Source organism: Cucurbita maxima, unplaced genomic scaffold (assembly GCF_002738345.1).
Source record: "Cucurbita maxima cultivar Rimu unplaced genomic scaffold, Cmax_1.0 Cma_Scf00034, whole genome shotgun sequence".
NCBI lineage: Eukaryota > Viridiplantae > Streptophyta > Magnoliopsida > Cucurbitales > Cucurbitaceae > Cucurbita > Cucurbita maxima.
Window position 1 is genome coordinate 2,039,939 of NW_019272050.1, and position 17,222 is coordinate 2,057,160.

The window sequence follows — 17,222 nt, forward strand, 5'->3', positions numbered from 1 at the left end:
ATATGAATAAATGAAATGATAAGAAAAAATTATATACAAAATGATAGCAAAAAAAAAAAAAAAAAAAAGAAATTAAAAGATTAGTTGGCTGATCAACTCTAGCACACTCGAAGGTACTGACAGTTAGATGGTAAAATTAGCTTGAATCTATATAATATTTGTTCGATGGAGGAAGAGTTCATTTTTAAATTAATTAAGAGTAAAATCAACTTAATCACTGTTAACTACTATTTCTCCAATAGGATAATTAATGGAAAATTTTAATATTATTTTTATAAATATTTATTTAATGTTACCGTAGCATGATAGAATTGGAAAATTTGGAGTCCTTTAATTTCTACCTAAAAACAACGGTTAAAACATGACGTGGCTAGTTTCATTCATATCCGCGCGACGGAAGGTTTAGGGTGGAAAGGTCATTTCGGCGGGAAGAAAAATGAAACACCAATACGCTTCATTTATATCCGCGCGCGGCTCATTCCGAAACATAATCAAAATTATTTTTCAGAAGAGGAGAGAAGAAAAATGCGAAAGACGAGGGAATCCACAGAGTTCAATCGTGAAGGACGACGTCGATCGATCGTTTGAATGCTTCGTGCGGCGTTTCTCATTCTTGTAAGTTATGTTCTCTAATTTTAATTCGAGTTTCTACAACCTAGGCAGCCATGCGAGCTCTGCGAAACAATGTACTGCGAATCTCGTTTTTAGACACAATTGAATTTCACTGTGAAGCAATTGTAGTTATTGTAGAAAAACTGCTAGATTTTGTAAACTGGAATTACGATAGAGGAGCAATGTTATAGGTCGAGTTTCTGCTGTGATTTGGTGATCAGCATGGATGTTCTTTGTTTCTGTATTTTCTGCTTCTGATTATGTGTGGTTATCCATCCTGTTTCTGTTCAGAATCTTCTGTGAGAGGAAAAAAGAAAGAAAAAGTAAATTGAAGCCTGAGAGTTCAGCAAACTTTGAGACTCCAGTTTCTGATTCAGTTAAAGAAATACAGGACAATGCAACGAACGGCCAAGATTTCATGGAAAAAGTAAGTCGTTGTTTTTCTGGATGGCGGAGTTTGCCTGAATTCCATTAACTTATTCTTCATATGCTTATTCTAGTATTTCAGCTGTCTAATGAAGTTCAGAATTCGTTGAGCTAATGATGAGCCTGAAACAGCTTGATTATTGTGTTTTTCGTTTTTGTTTTGGCGTTGCTTGACAAAACTATAGTTATCACGATTCAGTTTGGTTTGACAAGTAAAGCAAAAGGTTCTAGTTCTAAGAAGTTCTCGCCAGTCTTATTTTATAATTCACCTAGAGGCGTACCTCCGAGGAGGCCATCTAGTTTGTGGAGATTATTGCTTGAAATTCGTGTCGAGCTTTCTGAACAAAGTAGATTCAAGTTAAGGTATATTTAGGTTTCATCAAATCTCTCCCATTCCTCTTCCTGTTTCACCATCATTCCACTTCTCGATGATTCCATTTGACATTTCTGGTGTCTTTTAAGTAGTGAAGTTTGGACCACATTTCCTAGACAAGAAGAAGCAATGAAGTGTGCAAGAGAGCACACAGATGTTCATATTTTAGTTATCAAGATCACTTGAATGAACAAAGTAGATTTCTAGTTTCATCAAACAGCAAGTTTCGGCATGTTGTCATCAAATTTTAATAATACTTCGAGTAGAAAAATTATTTTTCCATCGGCCTAGCAAACGCTTCTGATGTCGTTCTAACTACGTTCTTAATTAATTTCAGGTACAAAAGCATGGATTCAAAATTTAACCACCATTAAATTGATTCAAGAGGTGAGCTGAAAAAGTTTGAGTCAATGTGCCGATCATGTGATTGGATCTGTGCGAATCGTGTGCTCTTTTCTTTTTTCTACTGCACTTTCTCACTGTTCTATTCCAACGTTCAGGCTGCTCCGCGCCATCTTTACTTTGATATGAAGTACAATATAAAAATCAGCGCGGGAAAAATTGGAGACGTAATGGTTGATTCCTAGATATCAGTTGTTCTAGAAGCCTCAAATTAAAAGTATTCGATTCAAGGAAGCTTTGACTGGATACTAGAGCTTGATTCCTCAAACAAGGTATATTTAGCAACAATTGGATTTAGGCTTCATCTTCTTTTCACTTGTGTTATTTCTTCGTTATGTCTTGAAATGTATACTTAATAGGTGAAACTAGGTTCTTGTAATTTCTTCTTCTTCTTCTTCTTTTTGGCATCGCATAGCTCAAATTTTCTTGGTATTAGTATAACATATCATTTTTATTAATAACAAGTCACAATAGTTAGTTAACTGGAATGTTTCTGGTAATTCTACAGGAATATGATACTTCATTTTTTTAAAGAAATATTTTTGCCAGACAAATTTAGATAAAAAAAAGAAAAGAAAAGAAATATAATTTTGGTTTCCGACAGAAAAGAGGAAGTTGAAGGCACTTCGTAGTCATCATTGTTTAGAAATTTTGCCAAAACTTTTCCACTATCGGAGAGATTGTTTTACTCAACTTTTTAAGAAAGTATTTTCGCAGGATACATTATTCTGAGAAGGATCCTATTATTTACCTACGTATTTAATCGTAGTGTGAGGAAGACATGTTCATGGCATCCTTGGTCTGCAACGTCGATGCTGAGTGTGAGAAACTTCTGGTTTGCGAAACGGAATTACACTGCGTAAAGACATTGCAATTTGAAATGGAGGTACGATCAAGCTGAGTATCAATTTAGTTATGAAGCTGCTTTGAACAGTCCATAACATGCCGATTATACCTTTCAAATTGAATTATCTTATAAATCCAAATGTCTCGTACCTTTATGTTTGATTTTAGTTATTCAACATTTGTTTGCCTTTGAGGTTCTCTGGCCGCAGGAGATATGTAATTTTGGACGGTTTGTTGAATCAGCTGCCTCAACCGGAAGTGTATCAGGTAATTTCTCTGGTTCTTTTTCTTTAAATTATCTTACAATTTACTCATATCATCTTTCTTGCATGCAAAACATTGATCATTCATCGTTCAGTGATGTATGTTGTCGACCTTACGACGGCTGCCTATTATCAAAGTGTCACGATCCAGATTGTGGAGGTGCTCAAATAAAACTTAATTGTCAATTTTTTTTTGGAAAAATATTTATTTGCAGCCATTGCTTAATTGAACTTATCACCCTACAGGTTACCGATCTCCACTGCGTCCAAGTCCAATTGATGCCATTCCTAATCCTTGGGTCTCCACGGATTCAGAACAGATATCAAATGACATAGAGTCGTCCAACTGATGCCATCTTCGTGCATGCGTTTCCAACTCGCGAGCAGCTAGGTTTCGGATGCAAGGTAAGCAAAAATCCATGAACACTTAATTATTTTCTGAGCTCTTTGATATTGTCCATAGTTAATTGAGCTTAAGAGTCAAATTGTTCTGCTACCCTTTCAAAGCTCCACACCATTAGAGAGCCAGTTTTCTTAACGCCATTAGCCATGGTTCAAAATATGAAATTGAATAGTAATTTTTAGAAAAGCTTCACATAAATTTGTTACTTTCAAAAGCGTCGCAATAGTAAATTAGCTCCCCACCTTTTGAAAATGAAAACTCATTGGAGAGACATTGAAGATATTATTAAATGTTAAAACTACCAGTTTTTCTTCCAATTTCATTCTCTAATTGGTTTGAGCAGGTAAAATTTTGGCTACGGCGGAAGGTATTTGGTCTTTTAGTTGATATACACAAATGAAGAATAGGAAAAGGAAGAAGGAGGGGGTCACTGCCACCGTGAGTGTGGTGAGTAGAAAGAGAGGTGAAGAGTGAGTTAGTGAAAGGAGAGAGTAGTTTTTTTTTTTTTTTTTTTTTTTTTTTTTTTTTTTTTTTTTTTTTTTTTTTTTTTTTTNAGTGAAAGGAGAGAGTAGTTTTTTTTTTTTTTTTTTTTTTTTTTTTCATGTTAATTTAAAAAATTGAGTGCCTTTTTTTAACCCTATTTCTCAAAATTTGTACCTTTTTTAATTTTCAAATCTATAGTTTGCATCTAAATATTATAAATTTATAATCAATAGATTTTTTTCCAAAATTTTTTTTTTTAGTGTTGAATAGGTTCTGTCCTTTTTATATCTTTTAAAATTCCCCACAAAATAAAAAATTTTCTTTTACAGAATCTTTGCTTGTCTGATAAGTTTGTGAGTTTTAGGTGGAAAGTATTTAAGCCCAAAAGAAACAAATCTCTCAAAGAACATAAAAAGTAGATCTCCCATGTTTATCACCAAAGAAGCTTTTTGGCTCAAAGAACATGAAAAGTAGATCTCCCATGTTTATCACTAAAGAAGCTTTGGACTCCATTCTTTCCCACCAAAATCCAAAACGAACACTTCCTATCCCCTCTCCCGATCGTCTCCCCCACAATTTCCAGCCCAATGCGTCAAAGCCTAGCCGTTCAGCCTCATTCCTCTCCTCCTCATGCTCTTTTGGTTTTCTTCTCCATCTCTTACCTACATAGACGTCAAAGTTGTGACCCATTTCCCCCAAAATTCCGTCATAAGCTTACCTGCAACTCATGCAAGCTACTTGCTCTTTTGCTCCACCACCTGCAAACTCTAGCCTCCATGGACGGCACTACCTTGACTCTTCACAGAACCTCGCGTCTCTGGTTTAGCTGTAAAATATTAGATAGCCGTGGTAGCAGCGTCATGCTTATGGTGCGTGCGGGTGCTTTGGAACCCCATTAGATCCGGTGTGAAGAAAGTGACTATTTGGAACAGAACGGAGGAAGGGGCAAAAAATGCAGGGCTGGACAGGGTCTACCTGAAGAGTTGTGGAACTCTGGATCATGCAATTGTGTGTGCAACCAACTCAGAGGTTCCTCTGATGAAAGGTATTTTATCCCATGTTATAATTTTTAGTGTATTCGCTTCTGTCGCCTATGGACTTGTATGTCTCTAACTTCGGATTAGTAAGTTCGCATGAAGTCGAATTTGGAGCTTCTTGTTCGAATCTGATGGGATTGATTAACGGGGAGGTGGTGGGAAGAAGGAATAGGTAGGAAACAACTGCGTTCAGATCTGTTGTTGGCTCTGCAATGGCGGACCTTGTTGCGAGAGAAGCATCTGAGAGTTTTTCAAGCTTCCTTTGATTAACAGGTGATTCCTCTTTACTACTGTTTTCTCGCTTGGTCTTCTGTTTAATTTTGAACTTGACGACCAATTTAGATTAAGTCCTTTAACAGAAAATCAAAAAATCTTTCGGGAGATTTGTTAAATAGAAATAGGTGGACCGTAGTGGATCTTTTAAATAAATTAGAAGTTTTCCCTTTTCAACTTTCATGAGATTTTGACTGTTTTTTATTTTTTATTTTTAAAATTTATTGGTCTATTGAGTTCATAATTGAAATTTTATAAATTTATTAAACATAAAATTTAATTTTGTATTTTATAGATCAGTTATTTTAAAAAATCAAAATTACAAAATAAGCCTTTTGAAGTAAAAGGATTATCAAGCTTTCTTATTTGATATCAGTTATTCATTTTGAAGTTGACCTACAAATGACTTAGTTTCCCAATTTAGATTAAATCCTTTAATAGAAAATAAAAAATGTTTTTTTATAGATATTTTGGGAGATTTGTTAAATAGAAATAGGAGGACCGTGAGTGGTAATTTTTAAATAAATTACAAGTTTTCCTTTTCTTCTTTCATGCTTTAAAAGTGTTTAGTGAGATTTAGACTGTTTTTTTTTTTTTACTATTTTTAAAATTTATAGGTCTAATTGAGTTCATAATTGAAAATTTATAAATTTATTAAACATAGAATTTAATTTTGTATCTTGAAAATTTATAAATTTATTAAACACATTTTGTATCTTATAAATCAGTTATTTTAAAAATCAAAATTACAAAATAAGCTTTTTGAAGTAAAAGGATTATCAAGCTTTCTAATTTGATATCTATTCTTCATTTTAAGGTTGACCTACAAATGACTTAGTTTCTTAAATTCTTTGGAAGTTTAAATTCAATGTCAAGAACCAAAATGAGAGTTTAAAAAAAGGGACAATTTAATTTAACCCACCCAAAATATTAATTAATATTGAATAATTTAATCTTTAATATATGTAGGATAATCATTTTGTTTTTTTATTTATTGTTTGTAAAAATTAAACTTACGAAGTTCATACAATTCCTTGCTTATCACCCCTATTATTTAAAACTATTTAAAAAAATTAAACAAAAATTTCAAAACAAAAAAAAAAAAAAAATGATCTTTTAAAGTCTTCAGATTATTATCTCAATTTATTTTAAAATTTTTGACATATAATAGAGAAATTAACAAAATGTTGATATGATTGGTTGTCTATTAGTCTAAGAGAATGGGAGGGAAACGAGGCTCCATGGCAGTCTAACATTAGATTAATTAACATTTCTAATCTAATAGATTATAAAAGAAATTCTTAAATTCATAACGTTGCTAATTTGCTAAAGGATAATATCCTTCATGATTAATCGCTTAAAAACGAGCAAGCGCTTGAAATCAAAGATTAAAAAGGGAACGTAAAACAGCAGGCAAGAGAGGACATTTGGAAGAGGCCAAATTCATAGTAATTGAAGAATGATTGCTTATTTGCAATCGCCGGATCCATAATATAATCCAATGAATTAACAATTTAAAACAAATTTACCTGCATTCTCTGGAAAAGCAAGTCGTTCAACTGTTTTTCTGCGCTAAACTCAGAGGTTGCCTGAACAGATAAAAACAAACTAACTGGTTAAGGTTCAGTAATAAAGCATTTTCCTGCAAACATGAGTTCATTAGATCCATAAGCTTTACGCCTAAGCAAGTATTTCATCAAAAAGATCAAACAAAATATATTTCAAAACTTCCTTCTCTGTAATTTGTTTCCTTTGAAAGGTTATACATGTAAGAAGTTAAAATGAGTAATATTATGGATCTAACCATGTATTGTTGCGCCTAGTATGATGAAAGAAACTGGGCCAAAATATTAGAGGGCTCAACTAAATTGTTTTCGCAAACAATTAAATATTCTAGCAGAAACGAGGGGTATCCGTTTTGAAAACATGACGACGACGACGTCGAAATATTCAAAACTTAACAAATAGAGAAAAACCACATGAAGGTTCATCAAACCACATTACGTTAAATATATTGGACCTACTAATTATATCACCAATAATTTGCAGATGCATGGTTAATCTGTCCTTGCTTCTTTAGTAATCATATCTACTAGTGATCAATCCAGAGGAAACAGGAGAAGAAGAAGAAAAGGAAAGGAAAAAGCAGTAGCCTGAGAGACTAAGGTGGTAGTTTACTTACTCGTGTATCAAATGCAAACCGCAATGTTTGGACCTGAGTTCCGGAGCAAACCCTCACGTCAAATCCAATTGAATCTATACCATTAATTACAGCCTCCTGCAAGTATTCATTGAAGACCAGTGGCCTAAATCATCGTGAACATGATTATAATCTGCGTACCCTATTTATTGAACTAAAAATAAAGAAACTAAAAGAACTAAAGATGGGTAATTGGGCCTTGGGGCAATCTTAAAGTAGAAGATTCCCCACAACACAACTCGAAATGGAGCACGTTCTGTGAATTCTATTATAGGCAATGTTCAAATTCATGTTGAACTATCCCAAAGTGAATACTAAATTCCAGAAACTCTACTTCGGTTCATGACACCACAAAAGTACACGACCTAGTAAATTTATATCTATGTTATACCCAATTAAAGAAAGCATCCTCTCGCAACATTGCAGGCTAATTGACTTATTGGATGATCACAGTTTTGAAAAATAGCCATAAAATGAAGAATTGTATGAAACAAATGAAGTACGGTATGACTATAGAATAAAATCATGTTACGATTTAAATAAAAACAATAACCTGAACAGCCCTTTTGGAAAATGCAAAGTAATAATTCAGAGATTAAAACGAATATATTGATGAAAAATCGAATAATTTTTAAGTGTATACGTTAGTTACCTCAACCTGAATTCCCTTGCATCTCCAACAGAGAGATTTGAGCGCTTGTGTGGTCTTTTCTCCACCTTCTCTTAAACGAGAAATAATTTTTTCTGCTGAGTGCGCAATTGCATCAGGTTGAGCCTGCATGAGGTCTTCTATTTCAACGTTGCTCTGGGAGGAAGGTAAAGGAATGAATATTTGTCAGTAGCAACCAGAAGCAAATCCAAGTAGACATCTTTAGGCTCAAACAGCATAGCGTTCACAAAAGTGGGGAGATCTATGTTGTTGGGATTGAACAGTTATGCCCCATAAACTATCTACATAATCCGGAAAGCTACTGACAGTTCCGGGAAGTGCTGGTTTTCTTTCATAGATACCCTTAATATTGCAAAATCATGGTCAAATATATAATTATATAATCAGAAATTAATATCGTTAACTTTTTAAAAAGAAAATCTATAATGCTGTTTTGAAAACATGCTTCAATGAGAAAAGGAAACCGAAGACAAACTGATAAATGCAAATAGAGATCAAACATACTGGATGTGAATGTCCTGTAAATAGCTGAACTTTTGTCATCTCCAGTCGGTAAAATGAAACCTCGTTCATTGGAATATTATCATCCAATCCATTGGATGAGCTAGATTCATGACCATGATTATCAATCCTACCATGATTCTCAAGGTTATCTTCAAGTTTCTGAGCCTCATTTATGTCACTGTTACTAGAGTGACGGCTGGATAGATGTCTCTGGATAACAGAACGCTCTTCCCTGCGTGTAGGTCTTAAGGCCCCTTGAATCACTAAAGTTGCTGGGGGCTGCTCCATCCAATCGATAGGATCATCTGATGCAGCCTAAAATGCATAACAAGCACTAAAAATTTGATAACACGTAATTAAGTCTATGGATATCAGCATAGACAGAGTTAGACCAAAACTCGTAAGTTATTGTCTCAGCGAAAAAAAAGTCAATTAATCCATCATAAATCATTACCTCTGAAAGCTTTTTGGCAAAATGCATTGGATGAGAAGAACGCATTGTCTCCAGTTTTGCCCAATCTCCTGCTGTCTCGTCAGAGTGATTAGGATCATCTTCATCCTCTATGACAGAAACCCAGTCCTGCAGAATGGAGAAACCTTCACGTTTAAACTAAAGGAGCAGAATCCAACAATAATGTTTATTCATTAAATTAGAGAGACCGCATCGTAGTCATCATCTGCATCATCCTCGTCGACATCGTCTTCATCATCGCCATCACCATCACCATCATCATCATCTACTTCGTCATTAAGAGCCTCATCATCAAGCTCTTCAAATCCCAAATCAACTTCTGATGGACCAAACCAATTGATCTCATCGATCATTTCCATGGTATCAATGCCAATAAGAACTTGCTGCATCATTAACGCCATCAATGCAAACAGTATCAAGGAAAGTCAATTGATATTATCCTTCTAGAGTTCTTTACTGAATGAAAGTATGTCTGCCTATAAAGAATCTCGTTAGATGCTTGATAGGAAGGACAAATGATTTATATATTCACCAGTGATGCAATCATAGTGAACGTGTTTAAGCTGAGCACTACACTGAATATCAATGGTCCTACGGCAAAGCTAATGTCGTGAAAGTAATGACAAGGGCATGGTAATACATGAAATCAATAATGAACATCAAATTTTCTTCCTTCGAACCCTCCCAAATATCAAATCCTGATGTGGAATATATATATGACCACACGGAATTAAAATCCTGAATTCATGTAGACTGAATCTTCAACTATACCAATAAAAAACAGTTACGTGACTCCCTCGTTTGACGTAACAAACTGTAACTAAAGAAACAATACAAGTCGAGTTATCTCATAAACGAATCCAAATACAGAGTACGAACTTCAAAATAAATTTGAAAAAACATTAGATCACTCCTACAAGGGAAAAAATAAAACAACTAATAATTGTTGCATCATCTATCACAAATTCAATGGCATGCGAAAAATAATAAATAAAATAATTATATAATATTGATATTATTCAAAGACTGAAACTTGAAATATAAATTTTTGGATAAATTTTTTTCGAGAAGGTAATAATTTGAGTGGATAAAATGTTTTCTGAAACAAGGAAAAAAGTAGATAGTTTTGCAAAAATTTTGGATGAAAGATCATGAAATTTATATAAAAGCTCGGTAATGCTAACCAAGACAAGCATGATCGTTGAACTATTTAGTTATTTGCAGTATATGAGGTCAAGAATTTAAAAAAAAAACAAACATGATCATAGAATTCAAGCTTGTCCTTTCAATTGACAAATGGATGTTAAACCCTAAACCCTAAGCCTGATGAGTTTGAAAAATTCTCTTTTCTTTTCCGGCAGGAAAGAAATCTAAAGGTCCTTGAGTACAAATCTGAAGGTTTTGACACCTTTTGATTTGTACTCGAGGACCTTTAGATTTTTTGCTTCAAAAACATCCAAGTCCCTAAATATAATATTTATTTCCAAAGCTGTAGTGAAAATAAATGTATTGAATATCCTAAATATATAGGCTTTACTTTTTAACTTACATTGAGATGTTCATTCATATTTGGTTAATTCCAACAGAATAAACCTCCACCAGCTGAAAAAGCATTACGAACAAAAAAAATGTTGCAGAAATTAATTATATGTATACTACGTATATCCTTTGAATCAGCAAAATTGACAACATAGCCATCACGACGGAGCCTTCACATGCCATGTAAGAGTTCGGAATAATTAAAAACAAACAAATAAACAAGTATTTTGGTTTGAGATGAGATGTGAAAGGGTGATGAAATAAAATTAATACGTAAGCCAAAATCCTTACAACAAAGTTATTTTCTGAAGTTAGGTTTTGCATGGCCTCTTCCGTATTCTTCACTTGAAAATAAATATCTGCAATATAGTTAGATAATATAATCAATAAAATAACAGGGAAAGCAGTCAAGGCTTATGTGAGTATAACTGAGGATAATGTACTCTAAAGACTGGACATACTTCCATGTTCGTCAGTTACATAAGGAAGTTCTGGCCAGATAATGTTTTCCTGAACTTCATCGTTAATCAAACCCACAAACATTAATGTTGCTTTGCTATTTACCTGAACATGGCATACTATTGAAAATATTAATTATCAAAATTTGTAAGAAATATGAAGCCATATAACACGCAGAATTACAAAAGCAGCCATGTATTTCAATTTATAATAACACGCAGAATTATCCAGACACACGGAAATCTCAATCCAAGAGAACAATAGAGAAACAAGCAGAGACAAGGAGATAAGGCATCTCCTTCCTATCCATCAAACATGGTCGATATCCAAAAAGGAGAAATTGTCCCAATATTTGTAAGACTGACCAAAGGGAGGCAATATTCCACATTTTACAACCATGTCCAATATATTAACCACATACGGGAAAGAACATGTTCATAGAAAATTCGCATGTACAAAAACTAGCACTAGCATGTTTGTGGTTGAGGGCAGGGAGAGAGAGGTGGGCTTAGGGAGAAGGGTCCAAACACGTAGTTTAAGTTCTCTCTTGAAACCCTGAGGCATAGATGTTACTTGCAATTTAATTTAGTATAAATACAGCTCGTAGGATTTGGTTTCCTTTTCTTCTATATACTCGTTGGTCATGAAATTGAAGTGATGATTGATTAAAAAAAGTCGCTAAAATTATCAATTAATCCAAGTATATTCTTTCTTCAGATCCAAGAGTAAGGTATTTATCTATGATAAATTTTACTTGTAGTAAAATTACCTAGTACAGCAAAGAGGAGTGTATTTTTAAAACTTCCGAGTATGAGCAGTAAATCATCATTTTCCAAGTCATTAGGCAATGAGCTGGCAGCAAGATAGAACACATTCCAAGAACTTGAAGACATAACATCCATGGAACTTTCGTGAATGAATCCCATTGTTTGTACTAAAGGAAAAAAAAAAAAAACTGTGTTCAGCATTCCTACTTTTCAAAAAAAAAAAAAAAAAAAAAGGATCGATTGTTTTTGTTTCTATGATAATCTTCAATTCAGAAATTTCAAGAATAGCCATGCCCAAATCAGTACATAAATCTTTATATATGCATCTAACTTCATGCACAATGTAGACTAGTGTAGCTGAGTCGACTTTCAGTCTTTGACCTCCATTTTGGAATTCGAAAACGAGATGGTAAAAGAATACATAATTCAAACTATTGCCATTCCACCGATAAGATTTAGTACATAAAGCAAGTAATGCAAACAACTTGCCTGCTAGTGATGCATCACACATGTAAAACATCAAAAATAAGTATGAAGATTGAGAAGAGCATTAGTATAAACTGATACCTCAATGATTGTTCGAGTAGTTTCTGCGGCAGTAGGTCTAACATCCTCGGCATTCTCTGATCTTGATTTCACGAGCTCCTCGGATGGATGATACTGTCTCCTATTTTGTTTAAGTGGATCTGACGCAGAGCCCAAATGCTCTGCCGATGCATGAATTCCATTTTTTCTGAAATTGTTCCTTTCCAAGAAGGACTTACTGTTAAGGCTTCGGCATCTTTTCCTGCAAGTAAGATATCGGGATTTAGAATTCTAATCATTCATTCCTAATGTCTGAAATTGTGATGCGTGTCCAGACGTTTCCATTGCATTCTGCATACATGAATTCGATATTTCCACTTAATAAAGATTGAATCCTTGTCTTCGACAGTTTTTACATATCATAAACAGAGAGGAACCGTTTGGTTAAGGTTCTCCTTACTGAATACTTATAATATATGTCCATACATAACATGCAAAGAGCACAACTGTGACCGAGTAAGCATCACCATCAGATACACAATCTTTTCAGAAAAATCTCAAACAACGCAGTTGCCTATAATATCAATCCTTCCGATGCTTGCTAATTGCGATTCCATAATGAGAAGACCGCATTTTATAATGGATTCTTAAGATAAAATCGCGCTATCTGAATTATGAATTCTCTCTTGTGTATTAGGTATGAATCGTAGATTAAATACTTCAAGTATTTGTTAACCATAAATTTTGCGTTCAAATCAGACTTCTACGATATCCAATTTATTGCGATTTCCGCTCAGCGGCTATAATTTTAACGGAGGCAGGATTAGGAGTCAAGAATCCGCACGCGAATTTCACAAAGAAACTCATCGAAAAAATTAAAAAACGGAGGAAAAGAAAAGAGCAAGCTCAAGTACCATTGCACGTCGGAAGCGCAAGAATGCAAAAGCCGGCAAAAGCCGCTAGCATGGCCTATATTAGTCACATCCTCCGAAGTCCAAGCTGAACGGTGATCTGTATATGCAAACAACAAAAAGCAAAGAAGAAAAATAGTCTCAGCAAGGAACCGAGAAAATGCCGGAAAAATCTATAGAGAACGTCTGTGGAATCTTAAGCTTCATTGCTTAAAATAGAGATCAAGTAAGCAAGCAAAACAATTGTTTCCTCTTCCTCTTTCACTTAATAGGAAAAATAATAAAGAAATCTAGTCTCCGGCTCTGAGCTTGGCATCCGAGAAAATGAGAGAGAAAACAGCCACCAGAAAGGCAAAGGAACGTGAGCTCCATAGTTTTCAATAGAAATCAAGTAACGCAATAAGAACAATTGTTTCCTCTTCCTCTTTCACTTAATAGGAAAAATAATAAAGAAATCTAGTCTCCGGCTCTGAGCTTGGCATCCGAGAAAATGAGAGAGAAAACACCAACAAGAAAGGCAAAGGAAAGTGAGCTCCATAGTCTTCAATAGAAATCAAGTAAAGCAATAAGAACAATTGTTCCTCTTCCTCTTTCATTTAATTCGAAAATACAGAGAATAAAAAATAGTCACAGCTTTGCAGCCAAGAAAAATGCAGGAAAAAACGCCAAAAGCTATGGAGTCTTAAGCTCCAATGCATCCAACAGAAAGCAAGTTGTTAAGTAACCGACAAATCGTTTTCCTCTCTCCTTCTTAGAATTCGAGCAAAAGCATTATGCAGCACGGAAAGTTTAGTTCAACTTCGAAAGTAACGGCAGCGGAGAGAGAGAGAGAGAGAGAGAGAGAGAGAGAGAGAGAGAGAGAGTTACGAGACAAAGCAGAGGAGTAGCAGAAGTTGGCGCCGGCGGGGAATCGCACGGCCAGAGCAGTTTCGATCATTCTCTCAACTTTTCTTTTTCCTTGGTAATGCGCTATTGAAGTAGGTGATCCACAGGCATTTTCCCAAAGAAGTTGTGCGTTAGGATGAGGTACCCTGCTCTTCTTCTTGGCATCACATGGAAAATATCCTGGGCGCGAATAAATATGCCATTACCGTACGGGCGGACCAATCGGCTTACGGCATTCAGGACAGGCCCAATGGTATCAATCTATTGGGCTTTGATGATATGCAGCCCATTACCTCTCTCTTGATTTTTTTTTTAGTTCAATCCTTTTGAGTAAAAAATAGACATTAATTTATTAATTTATTAGATAATAAACTATTTCAAGCATACTATTAAATATTTAATATTTCATAATAACTCTCAAATATTTGATATTTCAAGCATACTATTAAATATTTTATCTCTGAAAGATTTATTTGAAGAGCATGTTATTTGTTTTTTTTTTTTTCGGGACAATATCGACGAAGGATGGTAGGAAGAAATATGGGAAATTGAAGACATTCTTACATATTTCTTCAATGGCGCACTCTCTTGTTCCAGCATCGCTCTCGTCCGCCTTGGCTTCCAACCGGTAAAATTCTGCCTTTCTCGTTCTCTCTTCGACTCAATGTATGTGTTTGGTTACTGAGAAAGTTACAGAAACAAAACGAGAAAGTTGTTGCCAGTGACGAAGTGTGTTTTGCGTAAGATGGATGATGAAATTCGAAGTCCGATTGAATATAAACGAACTACTTTTTTCTTCCTTAATGTCGAATTGGATATCGATTTGTCGAAAGCTATTGATATTTGTTTTCCTTTGCCGCACAGGATGCATACTTTGATTTACTCTTTTCCCGTCATATCCAAAGGGATTGAATCTGTTAAATTTTCGTTGATTGCAAGTGCAAGAAGTTCAGTGGTAAGCCTTCTCATCAATTGGTTTGCTGCTAGCGAGAATCAAACTAGCCTGTTCATTTCGATTGGGTAGAAGAAATTTCTGATCAGTGGAAACTGGATATATGTATTATGAGTTGAAGCAAATCCTGACCTTCTCTTTCCCTTCTTACACAAGGATTTCGATTTATTTGCAGGTATGTGCTGCAAAAGGTCCACGGCCGAGATATCCTCGGGTGTGGAAAACCAGGAAGAGGATTGGGACCATATCCAAGGCAGCAAAGCTCGTTGATTGTGTAAGCTCTCTTAAGCTCTTGTCTCACAAGAAGCGTAATTTTGCATATTCAATTTGGAATTTCATAGCAGAAGATATTTTATTTCAGCTTGATTCAGAGTGAATTTGGGATGCATTTTGAGACTTTTGGAAGATGCATTTGAAGTGCTTTTAAGATTTTTAACATTACTTTTGAAAACTTCATTAAAATTCTGCATAGTGCCTTCAATTGACCAAAAGCATTTCTTAATGCTTCAAAATTCGATACTGAACTCACCTTCAATGCAACTCAATCTTTTCTTGTTTCTTGGGATCATTTGTTATGTTCTACTTTTGAACTCAAATTCATTTGCAGGATTGAGCAGTTAATTCGATATCCTTTTATAAGTATTTACTTTCATTTTAGGTCAAGGGACTGTCTAACGTGAAAGAGGAAGTCTATGGGGCTCTTGATTCCTTCATTGCCTGGGAACTAGAGTTTCCTCTTATTACTGTAAAAAAGGCCCTAAAGACCTTAGAGATCCAAAGAGAATGGAAGAGGATAATTCAGGTACTTTTCTTTCGTGTTCTTTCGTGTTCTTTCTTGCTCTGCCCTCTTATCCCGAGAATGTCTCCGATCAAATGAGTTAAACAAGTTGGGTGTACTATTGTAGTTGACGAAATGGATGTTAAGTAAAGGCCAAGGAAGAACAATGGGTAGCTATTTCACATTATTAAATGCCTTAGCTGAAGATGGAAGACTTGATGAAGCTGAAGAGCTTTGGAACAAATTATTTTCTCAGCATTTGGAGAGCATGCCTCGCATATTCTTCCATAAAATGATATCCCTTTACTATGAACGGGATATGCACGACAAGCTATTTGAGGTATTCAGTTTTCTCTTCTATTGCTTATTGTTACAGAAGCAGTTTCAACTGCTTGACTAACAAAACTCTAAGCATTTATATTTTTAGCCATAAAACTCCAAGCAATTCTTCCTTCTTTCATTATAAGAAACTTGCATGTTACGATTATTTCATATGATTTTTACTTGAATCATGTTGAACTCCGTAGATACTGAAATTTAACTGTTATTTCCCTTAGATATTTGCTGATATGGAGGAACTTGGAGTTCAACCAAGTATGGCAATTGTCACTATGCTCGGAGATGTCTTCCAAAAGTTGGGTATGTTAGATAAATGTGAAAAATTGAAGAAGAAATATCCCCCACCAAAATGGGAATATCGTTACATAAGAGGAAAGCGCGTAAAAATACGAGCAAAGAATCTGCACGAAAATGGTAGTTCCAACAATGGTTCAGGTGAACTCGACAAAAAGGAGCAAAGTTCAACTGAAGAACTGTTGGAGGAAGATGAAACAACTTCCCAAGATTCGAGTCTTGAAGATGATGAAATGAGTGAAGACCGAGATGAAGTCTTGGAAGATGAAAGTATGTTGTTGAAAGAATCCACTTTTGAGCACGATTTCATGGGATTTGGACAATTGTAAGTTCAAGATATAGATAATGTATTCCCCATTTCAAGTTTGTCAAAGTTCTCTCCCTCAATATATAGTGTACACTTTTCTCTTCTTTTCTTTCTTTCTGTAACTTTGATCATACGGGATCACCAGTAGCATTGTGATCATAGAGCCAATACCCTCAATATTATAATGCCCGACCTAAAATATATTTTTGTTATTGAGTAAATGAAAGAAAAAGAAAATGTTTTTAATTAGTCATAGAAGTCAATTTCATCAGCTGAGTGTGAGATAGCTGAATGTCGTGAACTAATTGCCTTAAAAAAAGGATAATAAATATGATTCGAAACTCGTGCATATTCTGTATTAAAGTCAATCTCATTACCGTAAAACTTCTAAAGTGGTATATAGAGAACAAAATTCTAATGCACTATCATGTGGTAGGGCAGGGAGGGGAAAGAGGTTTGGGTTGTTGTCTCACTAAAAAAAAAAAAAAAAAAAAAAAAAAAA

General features: G+C 34.7%; 3 protein-coding genes, 1 long non-coding RNA gene and 2 pseudogenes across 8 annotated transcripts in view; 4 read left to right on the top strand and 2 right to left on the bottom strand.

Moving 5' to 3' along the window:
- Positions 1 to 431: 431 nt before the first annotated feature.
- On the top strand, positions 432 to 2,329 carry LOC111467374 (annotated as a pseudogene).
- A 525-nt stretch (positions 2,330 to 2,854) lies between these two features.
- LOC111467628 lies at positions 2,855 to 3,800 on the top strand. Its single transcript, XR_002714591.1, has 3 exons — positions 2,855 to 2,926; positions 3,018 to 3,082; positions 3,169 to 3,800. It is a non-coding gene; the product is annotated as an uncharacterized LOC111467628 (long non-coding RNA).
- Positions 3,801 to 4,063: 263 nt separating this feature from the next.
- On the top strand, positions 4,064 to 5,279 carry LOC111467596 (annotated as a pseudogene).
- Positions 5,280 to 6,544: 1,265 nt separating this feature from the next.
- On the bottom strand, positions 6,545 to 14,220 carry LOC111467691 (uncharacterized protein At3g49140-like). 3 transcript variants are annotated; one of them, XM_023112679.1, is made up of 11 exons: positions 14,033 to 14,220; positions 13,169 to 13,265; positions 12,297 to 12,516; positions 10,965 to 11,067; positions 10,795 to 10,862; positions 9,153 to 9,347; positions 8,947 to 9,072; positions 8,493 to 8,807; positions 7,971 to 8,123; positions 7,301 to 7,396; positions 6,545 to 6,707 (listed from the first exon to the last, which is right to left on the bottom strand). In XM_023112679.1, the coding sequence occupies exons 1-11, from the start codon at positions 14,100 to 14,102 to the stop codon at positions 6,633 to 6,635; spliced, it is 1,518 nt and encodes a 505-aa protein (XP_022968447.1). In that variant the 5' UTR covers positions 14,103 to 14,220; the 3' UTR covers positions 6,545 to 6,632. The 3 variants fall into 3 exon arrangements, with proteins under 3 accessions (XP_022968447.1, XP_022968449.1, XP_022968448.1); XM_023112681.1 differs by lacking the exons at positions 13,169 to 13,265; positions 14,033 to 14,220 and adding an exon at positions 11,732 to 11,896 and having other exon boundaries at positions 10,965 to 11,081; positions 12,297 to 12,385; XM_023112680.1 differs by lacking the exons at positions 6,545 to 6,707; positions 7,301 to 7,396; positions 7,971 to 8,123 and adding an exon at positions 8,130 to 8,330.
- Positions 14,221 to 14,509: 289 nt separating this feature from the next.
- On the top strand, positions 14,510 to 16,917 carry LOC111467557 (pentatricopeptide repeat-containing protein At4g21190). The gene is made up of 6 exons (XM_023112507.1): positions 14,510 to 14,678; positions 14,915 to 15,005; positions 15,178 to 15,276; positions 15,661 to 15,804; positions 15,908 to 16,120; positions 16,338 to 16,917. Exons 1-6 carry the CDS (start codon positions 14,533 to 14,535, stop codon positions 16,740 to 16,742), a joined length of 1,098 nt encoding a protein of 365 aa, XP_022968275.1. The 5' UTR covers positions 14,510 to 14,532; the 3' UTR covers positions 16,743 to 16,917.
- A 115-nt stretch (positions 16,918 to 17,032) lies between these two features.
- Positions 17,033 to 17,222, bottom strand: part of LOC111467556 (dnaJ protein ERDJ2A-like) — a 4,789-nt gene continuing 4,599 nt past the window's right edge. For all 3 annotated transcript variants that reach the window (XM_023112503.1, XM_023112505.1, XM_023112504.1), the window contains exon 12: positions 17,033 to 17,203. The gene's annotated coding sequence lies outside the window, so the exon portion shown is untranslated. The remainder of the gene's footprint in view (positions 17,204 to 17,222) is intronic.

Bases quoted from the DNA above. Each gene is read 5' to 3' on its own strand.
- LOC111467691 (XM_023112679.1), bottom strand. From the start codon at position 14,102: ATGATCGAAACTGCTCTGGCCGTGCGATTCCCCGCCGGCGCCAACTTC. The intron at 10,863-10,964 runs GTATGTCCAGTC...ACTATATTGCAG, and splicing joins TGTAACTGACGAACATGGAA to ATATTTATTTTCAAGTGAAG. The intron at 9,073-9,152 runs GTCTCTCTAATT...TCCATTCTGCAG, and splicing joins CAGATGATGACTACGATGCG to GACTGGGTTTCTGTCATAGA.
- LOC111467557 (XM_023112507.1), top strand. From the start codon at position 14,533: ATGTTATTTGTTTTTTTTTTTTTCGGGACAATATCGACGAAGGATGGT. The intron at 15,006-15,177 runs GTAAGCCTTCTC...ATTTATTTGCAG, and splicing joins CAAGTGCAAGAAGTTCAGTG to GTATGTGCTGCAAAAGGTCC. The intron at 16,121-16,337 runs GTATTCAGTTTT...TATTTCCCTTAG, and splicing joins TGCACGACAAGCTATTTGAG to ATATTTGCTGATATGGAGGA.